The 21,559-nt window shown below is 40.8% G+C and overlaps 1 protein-coding gene across 4 annotated transcripts in view; it reads right to left on the bottom strand.

The window, feature by feature from the left end:
• Nucleotides 1-8,817: 8,817 nt before the first annotated feature.
• RASAL2 (RAS protein activator like 2) overlaps nucleotides 8,818-21,559 on the bottom strand; it is a 450,535-nt gene continuing 437,793 nt past the window's right edge. For 2 of the 4 annotated variants that reach the window (XM_006867077.1, XM_006867079.1), the window contains 4 exons: nucleotides 19,665-19,799; nucleotides 16,619-16,821; nucleotides 14,702-14,789; nucleotides 9,626-9,790 (listed from right to left, as the gene is read on the bottom strand). In XM_006867077.1, the coding sequence (XP_006867139.1) occupies nucleotides 9,626-9,790; nucleotides 14,702-14,789; nucleotides 16,619-16,821; nucleotides 19,665-19,799 (591 nt within the window). Of the gene's footprint in view, nucleotides 9,791-14,701; nucleotides 14,790-16,618; nucleotides 16,822-19,664; nucleotides 19,800-21,559 lie in introns of all 4 variants that reach the window. The other 2 variants (XM_006867080.1, XM_006867078.1) reach the window with 2 other exon arrangements.

The raw sequence follows: 21,559 nt of genomic DNA, 5'->3' as shown, positions 1-21,559 counted from the left end.
AAAACCAATCTATGAAGAGAAAAGCTTTAAAAATTAGCTCATTTTATTCTCACTGCCATCACTCTGGTTCATGGTGACTCACTGGTTTGTGTGCTGAGATCCGTTCAAGTGTTCTTCTTACTCTTTATCAAGATGGTACAGTCAGACAGACCTGAGTTTGGGTCTTGGCTTTGCATTTGTTAATTACATGATCTTGGGCTCTTTTCCGTCTCTGTTTCCTCATAAATAGAAATAATAGTAAAGAAGTGCTCAGCTGTTAACTGAAAGGTCAACCGTTCAAGCCCACCAGCTGTTCTGCTGGAGAAAGATGTGGCAGTCTGCTTCTGTAAAGCCTGCAGCCTTGGAAACTCTATGGGGCAGGTCTACTCTGTTCTATAGAGTTGACATTAGTTGGGGTTTGGGCTTTTGGAACTCATCTGCTAGGTGCTATGATTAAAGGAAATATCCCATATAAATTGCTTATTACCAAAATTATCTGGCACATAGAAAACAGAAATCCAAATCCACTGCTTCTGAGGCAATCTGGACTTATAGCGATCTTTTTTTATATAGGGTTTCTGAGAAGGTAAGTCTTTAAGGGAGCAAACAACCTCATCTTTCTCCTTTGGGTTTGAATCCTAACACTCAACTCACTCCATAGCTCCTTGTCTGGCACATAGTAAGTGCTCAGTAAACATTAGCTATTACAATCATGGTTGTTGTTGTTGTTGTTGAGTGCCATCGAGTCGATTCCGACCCATAGCGACCCTGTATAGGGTTTCCAAGGAGCAACTGGTAAGCTTGAATGCTGACCTTGCAGTTCAAACCGACTTTGCAGTTCAGTGCATTAACCTGCAGCGCCACACCAGGATGGTATCATTATCAACATTATTATTGTAATGAATAACATTAATTATATTCTGAATATACACTTTTTCCAGCTTCTGCATCCCTCTGCCCCCTCCCCACCCCCTGCCACATCCTTTCAAAGTTTATGGTATGAGAGATTGTATGGTGGTGGTGGTGGAGTCAGTTCTGACTCATAGCGACCCTGTACAGGGTTTCTGAGGCTGTAAATCTTTCTCCTGCAGAACAGCTGGTAGTTTCGAACTGCTGACCTTGAGGTTCGCAGTCTTGATTCGTCACCACTATGCTACCAGAGCCTTGAGAGATTGTATAAGGAAGAATTATTATTCCTAAACACAGTGGCAAAAACCTCAAGCTGATTTTCGAACATAGCCTGAGGGCACATTTCTCAGTTATATCAGAAAACAATCATAGGATGTCAGAGCTAGAGAGTATTCTCCTAGATCAACCAGCCCAAATAATCATTTCATAGAAAAGGAAAACAGATTAGTATTAATTGCTAGCTTGCTGTAATTTACTCAGAGAAACAATGTCCAGGTAATTAATTCTGAAATCCTTCAAACTCAAGTCTCTAGAAAGAATGACAGTGTGTATATATTTGTGTCTCCCAGGGGCAGGGGTCTGGAGAGCTTTCGGTGCATTTTGCCATTAAAAGAATAGTAGGTGCAGATGATGCAATTCAGCATCTGAAACAAAAACATTCGGGAGTTGAGTAATTACGACTGCCAACGCTCCACAAAAGCCTTCACAGTTTCCCCCTGGTTAGTGGCAACCTAAGTCTAGGCATTTCAGTTTTAAGGAATGCAGCAAATGAGCCAGAGACTTTTTTCTTTTCCTTGGGGTCGGGGAAGAGCCCTGGTGGAGCTGGGCTGCTAATTGCAGGGTTGATAGTTCACAATTCTACCAGTAGCTCAAAGGAGAAAGAAGAGGTTATCTGCTCTCATAAAGATTTATAGCCTCAGAAACCCTAAACAGTATCACTGATTAGGAGCTGACTCTACTGCAGTGGGTTGGTTGGTAGGGGTGGGGAAAGACAAGAAGAGTTCTCCATTTCGTTGATTTCCTCAGGTCAAATGTCTTAAGTTTGGTCTGTCCTGGGTCCTTTGACACTTTTGGGGGGTATACTAATTGAACCTTCAAACATCAAACCAGAAACCTTCTGTTTTAAATTGGAGCCACAGGAAAAATTGAGCTAAAAATTGGGGAACTCCAGCTTCTGGTTAGCTTATTTTAAATCTTACCTACTCTACAAATAAGAGACTGTATTAGTGGAAAGAATCTCTACGTAACCAAATAAAGGTTGTGAGGATGGCGCAGGACCGGGCAATGCTTCGTTCTCTGTGCAATAGAGTTGCTATGAGTCTGAGTCGACTCTATGGCACCTAACAACAACAATCTAAAGGAGTCCTGGTGTGGCACTCTAGGAGGGTGGTTCAAATCTACCAGTCACTCCTTGGAAACCCTATGCCGAGTCACTCTGAGTTGGAACCAGTGCAATGGCACTTCATGACAACAATCTATAGGCTAGACTTGGTAGGGATGAGGTGTGTTTGGAGAAGTGGAAGAGGGCATACAATCCTTTCATTTTTCATTTCAAATAGAAGGCGAGGAAACACCAGCAGCCCACTTATCGCAGTTCCTGGAGGGAGTCAGAGGAAGCTTGTGACAGACTTCCACACAGAGCTCTATTGGAACTAGTGGTTCTTAACCTTCCTTGGAGGAAAAGTATCTAATTGTTCAGGGGTAGAGCACCTACTTTTTTTTTTTTTTTTAACTTCCCAATGAGTCAATGAACAGTCAATATTGAGAAGGACGTTGCCAGGTACTAATGATACATATTGGTGAAGGTGCTAATGACATCAACAGAGGGAAGCTAAAAGTCAAACCAACCCAAAGCCAAAGCCAAAGTCGATTTCGAATCATAGTGACCCCATAGAGGTTATCTGAGAGCTGTGGTGGCATATGGGTTACATGCTGGGTTGCTAACTGTAAGGTTAGAAGTTCAAGTCTACCAGCTGCTCCATGGGAGAGAGATGAGGCTTTCTGCTCCTATAAATAGTTATAGCTTCGGAAACTGTAGACTTGGTTGCTATGAGTCAGAACCCACACAATGGCACACAGCCACCACACGGTATCCGAGACTAGAAATTTTTATGCAGAGCAGGTGGTGGGTTTGAGTTGCTAACCAAAGGGTGTGGATAACTAGAGGGCTGGACAGTTTAGGGCTAAGGTAAGTAGGCAATGAAAAGACAGCATCATCAATTTCTTTTTCTTTTTGATGTTTCAGATCCAAGAAGTTTTAAAGCTTTTACTAGGTCATGAACAATTCAGACTGAAATGGGTCAGCTTCGAAGTGAACAGAAAGTAGCACGGGTCTACTGATTTGGAGTTTCCTTCTCACATAATCTCCCCCTGGAAATTAAGTGAATTTTACTTTTTGGATTCCTAGTAGAAAAGAATCAGAACTAACTACAGATATACCAAAAAGCCAAATGGCTAAATTTCACACCTAAAACGAACACAGGAGAGACCATATGTGAATTTTCCATCCTGCGATTTTCTAGAATGAAACAGCAAAGCAGGAGAAGATGAGGAATCTGGGGACAATAAACTTGATAATGACAAATAAAAACAAAAACCCTGAACCAAATATATCCATCTCAGGCATGAGAGAGGACAATAGTGATACAGAAAGCTAAATAGGGCCATAACTTCCAAAACAACCGAAGGACTTTCTGTGCCAGCTACAAGTTATTACTGTCTTTTGTCACATTTAACATGCCCATTGGAAATAATGCATGTAGTGAGTACAGGAAACTAATGTGTGAGGGGGGATGCAGTTTGAAAAAAATACCCCAAGTGTATAACAAGTGTGATTTGTGTAAAAGGATATTATAAGAAGATTTAGAAATCTCTAATACATGTGAAGGGTAGTTATAATTCAAGTCCTTTTTACCTGTAAGTTGGGAAATTCAAAGACATTTGTTCTTAATGTTAAAATGTACCTTCAGAATGATGTTTCTACACATATTTCCTCCAAGTGTTGTAGATACCCATACTAGAAATAGGTAATAATATTCAAGTACAGTCGCAAGCTTACTCTGAAATGTTTAAAGTTAAAGTTTATTTGTATTCTTTGTAGGAATAGCAATAAAAGACCTCAAACGTATCTATATCTGTACATGTACAAGAACCGTCAAAAATTATTCACAGAACAAAAATAAATCTTCTTTAGAACAAACCCAGGTAATGAAATGCAGATATGGATCACACATATGGAATAATCTAAGTGCTACTAGCACAAAAATATGGCTTTAAAAATAAAATAAAATTTTGAGTTATGTTTTCCTAAGCTGTATTTCTCTTTCTTGAAATAAAAAATAAATTATTTAGAACTATCATTGTAAAATAGTCATGTGTAATAACACACTCTTATTAAGGCCCTGGAGAAGAGGGGAAAAAAATCAAATCTTAGAAGGTAAATTCCTCACAGGTGTGATTTGGGTTTATGTGCTGCTGTTATCTGCTTGAGATCCCTTACAATATTACTAAGAAATACCTAAGCACCAGTCAAGATGTAACCTCTACTATTTTTTTTAACTTTTTTGCAAAAAAAAAAAAACAAAAAAACCAACTTTTTTGGTTTGTGTCAATTAGTACTTAACCTTTTGGTGAGTGGGGAGTTGAAATTTTCCCCCTGGGAATATAGGAATGACAGAAATATGAGCTTCAGACATAAACATTTGTACCCACACACATGATGGTGAGCACTAAAAACATAGCTTCTGTCGAGATCTCTCTAGAATAGCCGAGAAATCTGATTTTAAGACCCAAATTAAAAAATTCCCTAGAGAAAAATGAGGCCATTTCAATGAAAAATAAGTATTAGGGAATTAAAATGCATACCAAAATAGGGTCAAAACCACTACTTGCATTTTCTTGGGTGACTTCCTGCCAAGTCTTGGTGGGTTGGTTACTTGGACACCTGAGGATTAACAGGTTAGTAACCAAAGCCAGCTCTTTCAGGATCCTATTCATAGATCAGCTATGTTCCATTCTATGACTCCCTAAGGGATCAATAACAATATCTGGGTTACTGGGGACAGTGTCAAGCCAAATCAATTTCAAGTGACTTTAACTTATATATACATATAACACATATTGTACATTTTTAAGAGGAGAAAGCGACTTTCATAAAAATCTTATACACTCAAAAGAGTCTGGGAATCACTGCTCTAGAAAACAGATCAATAATCAGAAAAAGGAAGCCCTAGTAACTGTGTTTTGGGGTGTTTGTGTGTGGGTGAATGTGCAGTCTACAGAAACTGCTATTCCTTGTCTACATGTTTTAAGAGAAGGCAAGGGATACACATCCTCCCCTGCTTCCTCTGAACCTCTGGGCTCCTGGGAAGGCTACTATGCATTAGTCTGTTTTTGGATCATGCATCTGCCTCAGGTTCTCTCATTGCTCATGAGATATTCTATCTCATGCAAAGTTCATCACTTTAGTCCTTCCTAAACGCAAGCATATTCATAAGTAGATCAGGACAACAATGAATGCCTCTGGAACTAATAACAATTGTTGAAACAAGAAGAGAGATTCTATTTTAAAATTCAACACTGCAACTAGTAAAATAGGTCCTTTCAATTGATATACTAATTAAAAACAAAACAAAACAAAACCAACCACCAAACTATCCCAAATGCTTGGCCTGCCCAAGTAGGGTATGGGAGGGTAACTACTATTATTTCCTTTTGCAGTGGGTAGAAAGGCAGGGGGATGGAGAAGAATGCTTTCTTGGCTTTCCACAACCTGGCCTCCCAAAATGCAGGTGAGAAATGCAGAGGAAGCTGCAGCCATGGGCTCTGGCTCTCTGAGACCAATTTAGTCTGGTGCCAACCCTGGAGCCAGGCTCACAGTGGGGGGGACTCCTGGGACTGAAGTGACACTGAAGACAGTTCCTTCTCCCAGCTCAGTCCTCAAACCAACCTTTCTCAGGAACCCCAAACAGGAGAGAAGGACATCCACATCATGTGGATGGCAGATTCACCTGATGGCAGTTGTCTTGCTCTGGAACATTCAAAGAAGAACTCTGATCCCAACCCAGTGTAGCTCTGAAGACAGAGGGAAAGTCAGGGATCTATAGGAATGACTAGAGGCCTATTAACAAAGGCCAAGGGTAGACTGAAAACTGAAAAGCTTTACTTCTGAATCAAGCTAATTCTCGAGGGCGTATAGTTACTGCCTGTAGAAACGGACAATAGTCTGACATAGAAAATCTTACTTTCACTGTAAGCAGTGCAATATAACACCATTACAGGTAAAGGTACATATAAAACTACTCAGAAAGCTAATTCTACCCAGCTCAATACCAAGTGAAAAAAGCAAAAAAGCTATAGCAGCATGATTCTCTCACCCCAATAGTACCTTGGTCACAGTGTCCAGAATGCAGAAATGCAGAAATGCTCAAATGTCCTCTGCCCAGGCCTTTACTGGAGAGACTCAGGGGATATAATGACCTGATGGAACTCTTTTTGCTGTTTAGGCCCAGAAAGCTTATTGCTCCACTATCATAAAAGGATTAGAGTATGAAATGGTCTTCCTGAATCCTGAGAACATTTACCTGTCCTTGGTAATGGCCAAGTCTGGTGGTCAACCAGGCAAGCACTGTGCAAGCACTTTATCTGAATTCTAAATTTCACTCAACCCTGCTCTATACTCCACTCCATATGTGGAGTGAAACAAAGAATACAAAACTCAGCTATCCTAATCCACCTGTTTCTCTTCAGCCAGAACCTTCTCCCAGCAAAACAGAGGTATGTACCTATTTGGGCTGAAGCAACACCTCCAGAAAAATTCATTACCAGCTGTTGCTACTTTCTTTTATATTAACAACAACAAAAAAGTCGTTCAGAGTAAGTTTTATAGATTGCAGCATTCTCTCTAAAGAAACACTCAGAAAAAGACTTGGAGTAGACTCAAAGCAAAATCTAAAATTTTACATCTGGCAACAACTCTGAATTTTTAACTTATTTCTATTCCCTCAACCCCAACTCTTTTCACTCAAGGTGACCTGATAAAGAGAGGGCCACACAATCCATCCTAACGTTTGGACATTTAGTCATCCAATGCATACTACCCTCTAGGGAGTGCCCACAATGCTAACAACTTAAACTGCTCCCACCAAATAGACATTTGATTTTTCTGTTCCTGCCACTCCCCAATATGGGTAACCATATCTTCTTTACAGCATATCAACACTTGAGAGCTTCTCAACCTCAATGCAAGAGATCCTTCACATTACATACTTAAGGCCATTGAAATTGACAAATCTTTTACCAGGTTTTCTGAGGCATACTTGAAGGCTTTTACAAAGAATGAACTGAGCATGGCTAGAGCGGAGGGGAGCCACAGCAAGAAGAGCCTATTTTTATATTCTTCCCTCCTCCAACAAAGGGCAGTGCTTCAGAATTAGTAGCTATTTTTCCTATTAAAATACATGATTTTGACCACAGTGTGCCCTCAGCTTGGAGGGTAGAGATAAGAATTTGTAAAATCTACAAAGGGTCAAGAAAACACACGAGTGCCAGAACATCTGGGTATGAAGTCTGCAGATAAGCACAGTGAGAGGTGCCTGTTTTAGATCACTGTCTGGTTCAAACGGGCTAATAAAAGGGAACATTTTTTTTAAAAGGCTGTGGGCTGGAGGCCAAGGTGAAGCCACAGAGATGCAAGATCCACCTGAGAGTCAGTCATGTTTCAGAGGGCAGCGTGGCAAGCCTGAGCCCGGTAAAAAGGCAGGTGTGGGGTCCAGTGTGGTCTTCACTAGAAAGAGGACACAATAAATGTTCTCCTGTTCCCTTAACAATATTCTACAATATTATGTAGAAGCACTCACTCCACGTCACTTCATGCAATTGTCTCCAATAAATTTTTTTACACCCACTTCTGTTTTCCTTTTTTTTTTCTCTTGTATTTAAGATTCATAATTTAAAATAAACATTGCTAATTTAATGAGAAACACTGTTGCTTTCTCAATGTAAAACAGCTGCTTACCCCTTCCTTAAAGTGATTCAAAAAATCCTTTTAACATTCTATCTGGCAACGTAGAAGGCATGAACTTTTCCTATTTGTGCAATTATATGTACATATGTGTGAATATATATGTGTATATATGTGTGTATATAACGTTTAACATGTAACATTCCATACTTCCTATATTCAAGGTCACATTCAAGACGACATGTCACACCTCTGGAAACAAGGAAATAAATTAGCCACTCTGACATTTTCTGCCCTATAATACATACATTCTACAATTAAGTCATGGATGACAAATGTTGAAACCGTCTCATTAAAGTCAAATTTACTGAAAGTATGGACTTAGTCATCCCTCCTGAGTTTAACAATTACAATGTACCAATCTCACACCCTCAGATTCTTTTTCAAATACGTGTAATAATTCGTTTTAGGAGACTGATGCTTCAGACTTGGATTTTGTTTCCACATTTTACCAAGAGAGTAAGAGGCAAAATAAGTAATTTTAAAATTTAAGATCTACATACAATTACCCTGACCACAGATCTGCTAGTAAAATGGATAAACTATCTATCTCAAACAAAGTTTATAACTTACAAATAGGAAATACTTTTTTAAATTAGGAAATATTCAGAGATTCCTGCTATGGTGTGGTTAGCCCTTTTCTGTGAGGAAGAAAGGGGATTTCTTTCGGATGGCTTATGGATAGTATATGTGGGGCTTCAAAGAGTTTGGGAAAAATTCTGTTACCTTCTAATTCAATGTTTCCACGAACTTCTGGAAGCCGCCGCACAGTTGAATAACCCCTCTAGGGGAGAACAATCTCTGCTGGTGAAAATGCTCTCACCACGGGGGGAGGGGGGGAAATGGGCAGTGGGTGTGTGAAGATGAACATGGTAAGTAGAGACACAAATATTTAAAGTTTTGTAAACTCTAAAGAGGAAAACGAACACTCTTTATTACAATTGTAGTTTAAAAAAAGTCCCCTTTCTAAAATGGAAAATTTCTGTCTGCCATGGACAGAAGGAAATAAATATACTGACAGGAGAGATCAATAGAAATCACTCCTGAAGTCCAGTTTTGATGCAACAGCTTTTCACTGTGTCCTTTTAAAGAGAACCCCCAAATCAGATTGGCTGTCCGACCAGAACCAGTCTTGGGTGATGAGTGGGATAAATTACTGTTTTGTTTGGATGTTGGTACCTGCATGTTCTCTGAAAGGACATGGGGGCCCAAGGGTTTTGTAACAGGCAGATGGATCCCTGAAAGTTCATTCTGACAGTGTCCTACTCACGCCATGTGCTTCTATCAATCAGACACTTGGGCTCTAGCCACTGAACCCACATGCTTGTTTTTCCACTCACACTTTATTCCTACATTTTCTCCTCCTCTAACAACTGCAGTGCTTTCAACAAGAGGAAAACAATAATAAAAATAGCAATAATTAAAAAGGTAATCTACATTATTAACTTCCTTTTGGTATATTACAGTGGTATTTTCTGTACATGGCCCAGAACTAAATTCTCTATGCACACGGAGACACGGAGAGACAGTGTTGACACTAGCCTTATGCCCTGAAAGACAAGGCTGCCTCTCTTCAGTCAATCATTTTTTCCACATTGCCACTTTAAAGTAGCAATGTTCTGTAAACTGGGAAGGGCAGGGTGAAAGGCTGGAGAGAAGGGGAGAGGGAAAACCTCCTTCTGTCTCCGTCCACGATCTGTCTTTTCATAAAACCCGTCAGCAGCTGCTGTTTTTGAATTCACCATTCTCCGTGATGGAAAGCTTGGTGGGATTGGTGGGAGAGATGCCATTGCGGACCTGCATGCTGTACCGCTCCTTCACTTGGGTCAGTGCGCTCATCAGTCTGGTGTTGGCTGAATCCAGGGACACGATCCGTTTTTCCTACAATACACAAAGCATGGCTTTATTCACGCCCCACAAAGTAAATCCACACCATAACACAATTTCTTTTTTGAACGATTGTTCCAATGCTTTTTATTGGACAGCAGTACACATGATGCTCCCAGACAAATGGAACGTCTCTGCCTCTTTCTGCACACTAGTCAGCGTAAGCTGCCCTTGGATCCAAGGGGTCGGTCTCCATGTATTTTCTCTATATTCCTTTCAGCAGAGCAGGATATATGATTAACAGTCCCTCAGGATATGGAGACATCATGTAAAAATAATACCATGTGTTTTATACTTTAGTCTATGCAACAGATGTGTACTGCTGCTTTACTGTACGGAGTGCTATTTGGTCAAGTTCGGTGGCAAAGAAAGAAGCACCAGAGGTTTCATTTCACAGAGGTGAAAGTGCACGTGGTCTATGGGTTCTGAGTCCCCAAAGAAAACTCATCAGTCACATTTGGAAAGAATTCACACTGTGCTCAACATTAAAACCATACATGGTGGCGGTTTATCGTCACCAACAAAGTGAGGATGCAACAGCGAGAGGGAGAAAAAAGCAGCCAAAAGCTCAGACCAGGGAGTTATTTGAATATGGGGAGGGAGAGGTGGCTGAAGGGGAATGCCATAAACAGAACACATGAAAACAAACAGAACACAAGGCTCCTAGACCCATTCCAGCTCAAAACTGCTCCAGGAAATCTCCTAACCAAGGAGACTGCTTTCATTTTGCTTTTGAATCTCAAAAACTTTTTTTTTCCCTTTTGGGTTCTATTACTTTAGATCAAAGGATTGTTGAATACAAAAAGACTGGGGGGTAGGGGTGATGGTGGCAAAAAAGCGGCAGTTCCCAGGGCAGTATGAAAATCTAAAGATTGGAGAACCACCCTAACCTTAGCTTCACTAGCTAGGCAGCTCCTTTCAGAAATGTCCAGAATGAAGTGTACATTTTTCAGGAAACAAGCGAACGCTCAATGAATTGATACAGAAAACCGTGCGCAAGGAACTACCCAAAGCCAAAAGGAGTGGTCCCTTCCTGGGAGGCTTTGGGTTTCTACAGGGAAGCCTGGTAAGGATTGGTAGTGGGCCAGAGGAGGAGTCAGGCTGAGGGTCTGCGGATGCTTGTTGCTATTACAAGAGTAGTAGTCCATTACCTTACAGCACAGCTCTTCTGGGGAACATGCTGACACAGGGGTGTACAGGGAAGAGCACTGTTTGGGGAGAAATACAAGGGAGCTTCAAAAAGTTCATGGAAAAATTCCATTACCTTTCAATTTTATTTTCTCATGAGCTTTTTGAACTCTCCTTGTATTTAGGTAAAACTATATAAAACAACATCTTCCTTTAATCTTCAACTCTGAAGACAGGGGTACCTGCTGGTGGCCACAGTTTCAGAGAAAAGTCCCCAAACACTAGCTCACACTTGTCATTACTATTCAAAACAATTCTTCCTTTCCCTCATGGAGAATGCAGGTAGTAAGATACATAAAGCCTGCATTATTAACAATCATGGATCTAGTATAAGAAGACATTCTCTACTTTGGGCACGTGAGTGTGTTTTAAGGACAGGCACAGAAAGACCTGGAAGGCCTTTTATATATGTCTATAAGAAATATTAAAAAAATATATTACAGTTGATAAAGTTTTCTGTGATAACAAGTATAGATATTTATTAAACCAGTACACAAGGATTAGCCAGTGGCCACCAAAAACAAAACAAGTTATCAATCCCTTCACTGTTAAAAATTATGGGTAATTTAATAGTGAGGAAAAAAAAAATATTCCAGTATTGGGATAAATCTACAGTCCTAGTAACAAGGAAAGCAAGATACTTTAAGGCTCATTAAAAAAAAGAAAAAAAAGATGACGATGAAAGGAAAACTAAGCATTGATAAAAAAACGATTGGTTCTTTAAGGGCCAAAAAGAAGGCCATGAATGATTACAAGTATTTACTGCCTACAAGGGTAACAATTCATTCCTTATAAACAATTGAAAGTTTCCAAGTAGAGAACTCTTCTTATAACTTCCCCATTGTCAATTCCTCAGAATAAAACCAAAAGTAAAAAATATTAATACTCAAAACCAAACAAGGACTTTAAAAAGGCAGGTTCAGTTGGTGAACGATGTGCTGGCATTTTGATCGGCCTGGATTGGGAGGCAGTACAATCTAGCCAGTCCCTGTCATGACAGATTTCCAGGACAGGAGTGGCAGGAGCTGGAATGTGTAGGAGGCCAGTGCACTGGGCCAGGGCTGGCAACTGCTCAGCTAGAGAACGGACAGGGTTTACTTGCCTGTTTGAATAATCTCATCTCCATTTATGACCTGTAATTTAACACAGCGGAGATATCACTTGCAACAGTAACTAGGCAGCTGCTTTGCTTCTCATAGGAGGGAGACCTTCTCCATCTGAGGCACATGGAGACCATGAGAGTCATATAGTGTTCACTCATGCTGGGGGGTGAGAGGTGACACGTTGCCTAGTCTGATATTGGAAAAAACTGGCTCTTTAGTGCCCTAACCACGGCCATGCTATGGGGTCTGTGGAACAGCTGGTTCTGCCATTCCTAATGGAACTCCTACCAGGTGGAGTGTCGCCGATGAAGTGGCTCATCCTTTTGCAAGCCTTATAGCATGAACTGACTCAAGGATAGGAAGAGGCAAAATTCAGGGACAAGCGTTTCTGTGGAAGCACAGGGCTGCTGAGACAGACGGAAACCAGTTTACTGGGCACCTGGCCTTCAATTTTGAGCAATGTTGGGCCCAAGTCTAGTATTCTTTTCATAAATATATATGCATTTTTTTTTTTTTTTACTACACATGACATAAAAATACAGATTAGCTCACTGGAAAGTTTTTACCACAAATTTGTCTTCGTTCTAGTACATGATGCCAGAAGGCTCCATCAGACACTGAAAAGGTAAGACTTAGCCTTACAGAAGATAGGACCTGATATAAAAAATGATTCATTACAAAGGTAGCCAAAAGATGCCTCCAGATTTGTGTTATAAGATATTAATGCATCAGTAAGCTAACAGTTGGAACTGGTGAGCCCTCTTTTCAAAGATATGACCATTTATTTGTTCACTATTTTTAGCGTTATGATTTGTGCTGTGTGTGGTACAGTGGTTTTCAAACACGGCCTAGTAGAGTTTACAAGTATTTTTTAGGGAGTCATATAGTGGTTCTCTGGTAGCATAATTTACTATGCAGCAATACCTATGTTTGAACAGCAATTTACATTAAGAAAAACTCTAGTGGTGGTGATTGTTGAATGGTCAGTAGGAGCAGCTAGAAACTCATCTATGGAAGAAGTCTTTGGTTTCATCAAAACTGTCTATGGAACTTAACTATTTGAGAACCATTGACTTGAGATGTGAACCTCAAATATTATCCAGTTTAGCCAAATCAAAGAGCTGACATTGACTGCTGTTTTGAAAAACGTTTCTCTCATTCCTATACCATGCCAGCCTCTTGGTCAGCTGTAAGAAGGTCCTTTATTTCCAGAGGTTAGAAATACTTGTAAAGAAGATTCCCTAGCTGGCATTAACCTTCTATGCTATTACTTCTATTTCATACCCAGTCACCTTGCACTAGACCTCACTGCAGGATGCAGAAGGAGTCCTGGTGTGGCGCTCTGGGCTAGTGCGCTGGACTGCAAAGTCTATGTGAAATGCAAGGGCAGTGGTTCAAACTCACCAGCTGCTCCTCAGAAACCCTATACAGGGTCACTATGAGTCAGAATTAACTTGACAAGACCTAACAACAACATTCTGATGAAGAAGACCACAAACCTATCCTTGACTCCAAGTCCAGCTTGTCTAGGGAGGCGAATGAAGTCCATGAAGCATTCTTCCCCATGGCTCTGATTTCAGTCTCACTCCCCATTCCTTTTTGAAAAAATAAATTCTGTCCCACATGGACCCTCTAAGGAAATTAGATTGGAGGTGTTAACAGCATGTTTAAGACTATGGGAAGCTACAGTGTACACTGATTGCTGGCTGACACGTACAGACAGGAGCATAACATCTACATATAAAGACCTTGCTTCCACCTTTATCCCACATATTAGGGACATGATATGATAGACATGGATGAAAAATGCAAACCTGGCTGGGTTGTCCTTAGGAATACCAGCCACTATACAAACTGCATTCCTTTTGTTACTTGTTCCATTCTTAGGAGCACAACCATATTCCACACTGATAAAATGAAAAAGACTTAGGGATAATTCCTGCCTCCTGGATTTTGTTTTGATCACTGAAGTGCCCCGTGGGATGTCCCTGGCAGCCATTTCCCCATTGGTGTTACAGGTGTGGAGGCCCAGGTTCAGATTTCATCAAGTTTTTCTTTTCTTTTATTAAAAAAAGTTTTATCAAAAGAGGCTCTCTAAGCACAGTGCCAACAGAGAAGGACAGCCAAGCAAATTCCAAGCAGCAATGCCAAACCTTGAAGGAAAAGAGTAACAAGGAAAGGTACCTTCTACCATCCTGTCCTTCCCCTAGAGTTCTGCTGCTGTCTGGGACTAGTGGTCGATGGCACAGTGGACGTGACTGACAAGACCGTGAACATCACAGCCAAGCAAAGGTCAGTGGAGCTCACAAGCCAGACACATGCAGTGTACTCCTCACAGTTATCCCCTCAGAGAATGCCCTCCTTTCCACAAGGAAAGACGTAAACCCCATCATGCACTAGGCCGAGATTTACCAAGCAACTGCACTAAGCACGCTAACACTTTGCTGGGTTAATAGACTTGTCACCAGTGAGAGAAAGGAAAAGTAATGAAGGTCACACAGAAACTCTTTCAATCTCCAAAAGGTAATGTCAAGTACTTTTCAGTGACCTGTTTTCCAGTACCTGCCTTGGCATTTGCAAAGAATGGGAAGTCAGGAAATCAGGGCCTGCTTACCTGTGCATCAATGATTTTCTGCTTTGCATCAATAACAGCTTGCATTTCAGCATGATCCTTCTTCAATTCCTCTTCCACAGCCATTAGCCTAGAATATGGCAGGAGGGAGACATTCAGATCTTCTAACAGAGGGCTCACTAACACAGAGAACAAGAAACTCAAAACTTTCAATAGTTCAGTGTTTCCTCTGTCTCCTAATCTACTGGCATCTGCAACCATCTTTTCTTTGTTCTCTTCAGCTTTGGAAGAACACATACGCAAGGTTGACTTCCCTATCTGTGACTCAATCCCATTTTCATCTTCTCTAGAATGGTTTTCTCGTAATCATTTCTTCCCCAATTTCTACCATATCAACTCTTCAGCAGAATTTATTCCAACTTAAAATGCCAAACCACCCTTTCTTAACCCCAAATTACCAGTAACTGCTATCCTATCTTGTTTTCTCCATCCACAGCCAAGTTTCTTTAAAGAGTAGCTTTTATTTACTAGGTCCAGTTTTCCCCCTCATTCACCATTATTAATATCTTACCCTAGCGATGTTTAGCTCAATGACTCTACTGAAGTTGTTCTCAGGAATTTTGTCAAACCAAACCCAAAACCTGGTCGTTGAGTCGATTCTGACTCATAACGACCTTGTAAGGACAAGGTAGAACTGCTCCATAGGGTTACCAAGACTGTAAGCCTTTATGGAAGCAGAGTGACACATTTTTCTCATGTAGAGCAGCTGGTGAGTTCGAACCACCCACCTTTCAGTTAGAAACTGAGTGCTTAACCACCTTGCCACCAGGACTCCTTAGTAAGATTGCCAGTGACCTCTATACTGCTAAAACAATATGCCTTTTCTGACCTCAGTTTAATCGATCTGTCCACAGCATTGACAATAATGAAGCATAGTGATTATGAGAGCGTGGACTCTGGAGTCTACCTGCCTGCATTCAAATCCTGAGCCCACCACTACATCACTAACTATGTGACCTTGGGCAAGTGATTTCATGAGCCTATGCCTGTTTCCCTGTTTGTAAAATGAAAACAATAATAATGTGTACCTCAGGGATTACAACAAAGATTAAACACATTATTATTTGTAAAGTACTTAGAAAGTGCCTACCCCATAGTAAGTGCTATATTAAGTGTTTGGTAAAACAGACTCTCTCTTAATCTCCCTTAGGAGTTCCAAGTTCTTAACTACAAACCAAAAGGTTGGTGATATGAACCCACCAAGAGCTGCCTTTGAAGAGAGCCTTGCAAACTGCCACCAGAAGGTCACGGCAGTTCTTCTCTGACACACATGGGGTTAGCATGAGTTGGAGTTCACTCAGTGGCAATTGATTTATTTTTTTTAATTCTCCTTTGGCATCGGCAGCACATTCTCTCAGTTCTCTGGTCTTGAACATATCCAATAAAACTCTTTTCCATGTCTCTGGGCTCTTTGTCAAAATTAAAGTCTTAGATGTGGAATTTATAAATTTTTAAAATCTTGCTCTCCTCTAAGATGTCTCCAGTGAGTTACTAGGATTTTATATTTTTTATGATTAGGAGCCCTGGTAGTAGAAGTAGATTATAAATTGAGCTGCTAATCTTAGGATCAGCTGTTCGAATCTACCAGGTGCTCCTTAGGAGAAAGATGAGGTTTTCTGCTTCGATAAAGATTCACAGCCTGGGAAACCATATACAGGGTCACTGTGAATTAGAACTGACTCCGTGGAACACACCACTGCCAGCAATGGTTAGGATTAAAGAAACCTAGAATGCCTCTATCTTCATAACGAATATGCCACAACCTCATATGTAGGAAATTTTAAAAGAACTATAGTCAGGTATCACAAGGTTGACAATGCCTTTTGCTACCATTTCTCTTAAACACTTTTGGTCTCTCCACTGTGAGTCCTCACTAGCCCTCTTGGGTGATCCTCTGACCTGCTGATGATGCTTTTCATCTGGCTGTCTTTTTCTTCCTGCTGCCTGCGCAGCCGTTCTTCGCTGTCCTCCAGCCGGGCCTTGTATTCCAGCAGCAGCTTCTGCATCTGCTGCTCCTGCACCAGCAACCGGCGCTCATACTCTTCTAGCCGCCGGCTAGATACTCTCAGGCGTTCCTTCAGTTTAGTAATTTCCTGTTCATACTAGGGCAAAGGAAAGAGGAACCAAAGAGGGAGAGAAAACTTGGAAGTTTTATTAGTGTTAGAAGTTAGTGATTTACATTAAAAAACAAACAAACAAACAAAAAAACAGCTAGATGCTGTTTGAGCTGAAATGTCCATGTGTTGCTAATGTTCCTTAAACAGTGCAGTGAATTCTTTCATACAGCTCTTCTATTCATACTCATTCTAAGTCCCACCCAACTACTTCCCTGATGAGTCTGGGTAAGAGAAAGTAGCAAAAGATGCTGGCAGAATTATATGATTCAGTTGTGAGTGACTGTTACCAGGCTTAAATGTAAACTAAATATTTGGGATTCAAATATGGGTATAAAATGACCCATTTCAGAAGCAGGAACAGGACATCTCACTACCTAACACGGAAGTAGAGCCAGGAGTGGAGTGTGTCTTATGTACCCATCATCCCTGTGTGTTGAACCTCCTTGACTCAGCAGACAGAGCTTTGACAGCATGGAAGTGGCAGAAGATCGGCAGCAGCAGAGACAAAGCACAAAACAGAATAGTGGGCTTCCAGACTCACAGAGCAAGGAAAGCTGAGTGCCTTGGGGCAGAAGGCTCAGTTGTGCAGTAGGGTGCTATCAGACACTTAATCAGGGGGGCTAGGCTTGCTGACCCATTGAGCTGGACTGAGGCTTATAACAAAGTAGAACGGCCTTTGGACATTTATCAGCAATGCTAACCGAGCTTTGTAACATTGCCCGAGCACGGCTGAGGCCAGGTGGGAGAAAAGCCTGCCTGTGGTCATAGCAGAGAAGAGACTATCCAAATCAGAGAACTGTATCCTAACTAACCCTGAAGTGTAACCTGTTCACTTCCCTAAGAAACCCTATAGTCATGAGTACTGTCTGAATTTGATGTGCACATTGTAATGGATTAGCCAACCCAGTTGAGAAGTAGAGTGCTGTGGGAGGGATGGTTGGTGTCAGAATTGGTAAAGGAGAAAAGAGGGTAAAGAAAAGCCTGATCTCAGGCTCACAGCAATCAGCTTTGGGTTATGTGTCTGATTCTCTTTCTCCCTGGTGAAGTCAAAGGAGGTCAGACAGCACTCCTGTGCCCTTTTAATAGTTATCAACATGATTTTCAATCATGACCTGGCATTCTCAATCTATACATTTATGTATCTCTTTCCACATTAAACCATCAGATGCTGCAAAGCCACATCCAATATGTGATAGTATCAAATGGGAGCAGGTTAAAAAATAAGTTTAAGCACTTACAAGTCTGACAAATCACTCACAATGAACTGGAAGCCAGCTGTCTACAATATGGAAGATTTCTCTATCATTACTTGTACTGTAGAATGTTGCACACATCCTGGCTCATTCCTTTCCTCTACTAGGATCTACCCTTTAGAGAACAAGCAACATTACTATAGTGTTAAGTTACTAAATCATTAAGTGGTATTTTATGGCATAGCCACGGCTGCTTTTTCTTTAACTATAAAAAAGTATAGTTGTTAACAAGTTGGGCTGCTAAATTCAAGGTCAGCAGTTTGAAACTACCAGCCATTCCATGGGAGAAAGATGAGGCTTTCTGCTCCTGTAAAGATTTATAACTTGGGAAACCCTATACAGGGTCACTGTGAGTCAGCGGACTCCATGGCACACCACCATCACCACAATAAAAGTATGTTCAGGTCACAAATGCTAAGCAAAGGCCTACATGCTCTCTAGGACAGACTGATATCGCTCGTGTCCCTTTTCATGATATGACTCATCTGCTCACATGGTACCACCTTCTAGGAACACATATGTCTGCTTCTCAATAAGCAGCTTTATACAAATGCAATTCAACTGGTTACATGACCTTTTCTTATACTGAAGTTACTATGGTCCAATTTTCTATGTAAGCTTTCTTGTGGATGGCATACTTACACTCATCAGTGTCTAGTAACTAATAATGATAAGTCTGCATCATACTTTATAAAACACCATTGATTTTCATATAATAATGATCTCATTTAATTGACAAGCAGACCATTAAGCTTCTGTGTACCCGACATTGTTCCTAAAATACTTCATAAAATACTTCATTGATTAAGTATTATTTTCTACAACTTGTTAATCTGGAAAGTCAGAGATGATAGTGTTGTAACAGCTTCACAAGGCAGAGAGTATCAGTAGAGTAGTTCAGGACTGTGCTAATAAGCAAACCGAAGCTAGGAGTCTGGCTGTCAATTAAATGAAACAATGCCATCTGAGATGTCAAGGTTCACGTTTGATAACTCTTTTTTTTTCCATGGCAATTTTTCTTTAAAAGCAAAACAAAACCCACAGAACAGATCATGTGTTTGTAAAAATTGTCTATAGAGTTGGAAGTTTGTTATCCAAAAAAGGCAAAAAAAAGAGAGAGAGAGAGAGAGAGAGAAAACTGTTACCAAGATACGAAAAGGATGCTTAGTCCTGGTGTGGCGCTGTGAGTTAATGAGCTGGACTACAAAATTGGTTTGAACCGGTTCAAGCTCACCTTACCTATATGGGATTTCATTATAGGTTGGAACTGGCTCGATGGCACACAACAAGAAGTCTTCCTTTGTTGAAGACTAACAAATTGTTTATGGAAATACTGCTCACCTAAGCGACTAGAAATAGAATAGTCTCAAAAGTAAGGCAATCTACATTTAAAAAAAGGAAACTGGAGCTCAAGCACCCAGCACGATGGGCATTTTCAGCATATTCTCATACGCATGTGAACATGCTAGGCACAATTGAAATGGGTGGGGTGTTTATGCTCTTTGCTAGCTCGCCTCTATTAATTAATGACCTATGACTTGTGAGGGTAATTAAGTAAAAAAAAGTCTGTTCTACCTTCTCAGCATGCTTGGCTTCATCTTGATTTTGCTCAGTGTCCTCTACATCCTCTTCATACTGCCCATTGTTCAGGACCCAGGCTGCTGTCCTCTCTACTGGCGACATTGTGGCAGAGTCCACAGGTGACTGAACCTGCATCAGAAACAGTTATTAGCAGTTTCCAAAACAGCTCACCCAATGCTTATGTTTCACAAAAGAGAGAGATTCTTGGAAGAGATAACTGTGATATCTCAATTTTCTAAAAAATGCTCTCAGCCTTAAGTAATAAAAGGGGACTTCAAAAAATTCAGGGGAAAATTTCATTACCTTTTAATTTCAATTTTCACTGAACTTTCTGAAGTCCCTTCATGTATTTTATTAAAGCCATGGCTAGGGGTAGGTGAAGAGAGTATCCATTCATATCAGAATAAATTATTTGTAGGCAAGAAGTGACTGGCTTACAAGAGGGAGCCTAGTTCCAGATGGGGCAGGGGTAGGTAGAACCTCCACTGAATGATTTCCAATCTTTTGGGACCCGGATGGAGAAAGGAAATGGGGATGACTCTTGCGGTACAATAGCGAATAATTGCCATCAGGACTGATTGTGAGGGTCGGAAATGTAGAGGTAGATGTTTTGTTTTTTTTTGACAAAAGGAGGGGAGTGATTGATTTTGCAGCCCAGGAGCAAAGATCCCTGGGACCATCAAGTGAGAAGAGCAAAGAATATGACCCTACCCAGAGAGGCAGTGACACCAGGGATGGAGACAGAGATGATGACGTGGACAGATGGAGCGGCTGGGAACACTGGACTCAGAGAGGGAGAGGGGCTGTGTGCTGATGGCCGGGGCGTCACGGGCCTGTGGGGTATACCCTTTGGTTATCTGATTATATTGCAATGAAACAAAATACAATAGGATGAATGTAAAACTGATGTTCTCCCACATAAACTCACATAATTCACAATAAAAAGTTAAAAAAAAAAAAAGAATAAATTATTTGTATGCATCATATCCAAGAACTTGCACTTTCCTCCTTCTAAGTAGGGGTGGGGAATGTCCTGGTGCAGGGGCTTGTATAAGGCCTACAAAATTCTTTGGTCTGGCCCTGCCAAGACAACTGCATTGGGGTGAGTTAATTGTTTTATCAAATATAGAAGTTTAATTTTTAAGTTGATAATTTTGTATGCCCCTCGAATAATGCTATAAATTTTGGTAGAAAGAAGGTTACCCTACCCCTGCTCTAAAGAAAGCCTTAAGTTTTAAAACTGTTAATTTGCCCCTTGACCCAAACGCTGTAAGGTCTCAAACATTTTACTGAAATTAAGATGATGACTGAATGAGTGAAACAAAGCAAGACCTGAAGAATGATCACTTAGGTGAGGTGGTATCTGTTTAACTCAGATGGTCAGGAACTAAATAACTGGGTAATGCTAAACAAACGCACAAAGTGCCCATTATATATTGAAATGTCAAATTCTGAATTTTCATATGATCATTGAGAAATAGCAAAGAAAAAGTGCTATTTTTCATGTTTACAGAATATTTTTTTCCTTAATAAACTGTTTATTGCTATGGCATTACAATGCACAACAAAAAAGTATAATCTAGCTTCTGGAAAAAGATGGCGGACCGGGTAGAAATGTAGTGACGAGTTCTCCCCAGAACAACACAGACTACAGGACCAAGAAGGCTCAGGGAATGGTCCCAGTACTCTGAACCACATATAAAGGAATATTTAGAAGGTTGGAAGACTTACAGCTGGGGAGTTTGTGGCAGAAGCAAGAAATCCATTGCTTCCTTGTTTGGGACGCTCAACTGCTCCAGGAGCCGCCATTTTGTGTGGGGCCAAGTGGGGAAAGGATCAGAGCAGCCACGGAAGCCTGACAGAGCCACAGAGATAGAGGTGTGGACATT

Source organism: Chrysochloris asiatica, unplaced genomic scaffold (genome assembly GCF_000296735.1).
Source record: "Chrysochloris asiatica unplaced genomic scaffold, ChrAsi1.0 scaffold00100, whole genome shotgun sequence".
NCBI lineage: Eukaryota > Metazoa > Chordata > Mammalia > Afrosoricida > Chrysochloridae > Chrysochloris > Chrysochloris asiatica.
This window is presented reverse-complemented; position numbering and strand designations above follow the sequence as displayed.